Source organism: Mastomys coucha, unplaced genomic scaffold (assembly GCF_008632895.1).
Source record: "Mastomys coucha isolate ucsf_1 unplaced genomic scaffold, UCSF_Mcou_1 pScaffold14, whole genome shotgun sequence".
Classification (NCBI taxonomy): domain Eukaryota; kingdom Metazoa; phylum Chordata; class Mammalia; order Rodentia; family Muridae; genus Mastomys; species Mastomys coucha.
The window spans coordinates 71,825,887-71,827,101 of NW_022196896.1; the positions used below are offsets into that span (position 1 = coordinate 71,825,887).

General features: G+C 34.9%; 1 protein-coding gene across 1 annotated transcript in view; it reads left to right on the forward strand.

Moving 5' to 3' along the window:
• Tpp2 (tripeptidyl peptidase 2) overlaps nucleotides 1-1,215 on the forward strand; it is a 69,877-nt gene that overhangs the window by 35,998 nt on the left and 32,664 nt on the right. Inside the window, exon 13 of the mRNA XM_031368971.1 lies at nucleotides 209-377. Coding sequence (XP_031224831.1) covers nucleotides 209-377 — 169 coding nt within the window. The remainder of the gene's footprint in view (nucleotides 1-208; nucleotides 378-1,215) is intronic.

The following is a 1,215-nucleotide window of genomic DNA, read 5'->3' on the forward strand; positions in this document are numbered from 1 at the left end:
AACAGAGAGATCTCCCTGTCTCCCATATGCTGGGATTAAAGGCATGGGCTGCCCACCTGGTTTGCTATCCTAACTGTGGTTTTGATTTATTTTAGAGAAATAAACTAGAAATTAGCTTTGCTATAGCTGAAACTTAATTGATGTATAATTTGTAATAAAATATTTTCTTTCCCTAGCCATTTACATGTTACCCTTTATATTCTTTTAGGTTGACAAAGCTTATGACTACCTCATTCAAAATACATCATTTGCTAACAGATTAGGTTTTACAGTTACTGTTGGAAATAACCGTGGTATCTACCTCCGAGATCCTGTTCAGGTGGCTGCTCCTTCAGATCACGGTGTTGGCATTGAGCCTGTATTTCCAGAGAACACGGGTAAGTACTAAGATGGCAGTAAGCAGAAGCATTTGTATTTGTGGCTTAAGTGAATCATAAATAAATGAAGAATGCTGCTTTGTTGTCTAATGTTCTAAAAGTAATGGTTATCCACCTTCCCAATACTGTTATCCTTTAATATACTTCCTCTTGTTGTGGTGACTCCCAACCATAAAATTATAACTGTAATTTTGTTATGAATTGTAAATATCTGTGTTTTCTGATAGTTTTAGGCAGTCACTGTAAAAGATTAGTCATGACCCAAACCACTCACTGTTCTTAGGAGAAGATACAAATTAACAAGTGATTATTTTAAAACTTAATAGATTTGGTAGAAATTATTAATTAGGAACCCCAGTACCATGGCAGTTCAATCAGGATCTTGACAGTGAAGAAAAGAGTGGGCTCAGGCCCATTCATTAATTAGGGCCCAGTGGCCCATAATTTTATTAACCCTGTAATAAAATTACAGGTTAATTTTCTGTCCATATATATTTCCTTGAATAGAAGACAGAGCTTTAGGTGACTGTTGGAAGTAAACACAACTGTGGGGCAGTGAGGAACTGTCCTTTTATATCTGGCAGTTTATTTTAGTTAGCTGCTTGATTTCTATGTGCATTGGTACAAAAGATCCACTAAACTATTTATAAGGCTTAGCAGTATTGGGTGAAAATATGTGTAAATCACAAGAAGAGTCTGCAGGTTTGTTTAAGTTATAATTTGGGTGTCCTGTCTAATGCATTATACAGTTGACTGAAATAAATTTTCTTGATAGAACATAGAAACTTCCCAGGAAAAAGAGGAAATGCTGAGTTTAATTTTTGATTTTTTTTTTTTT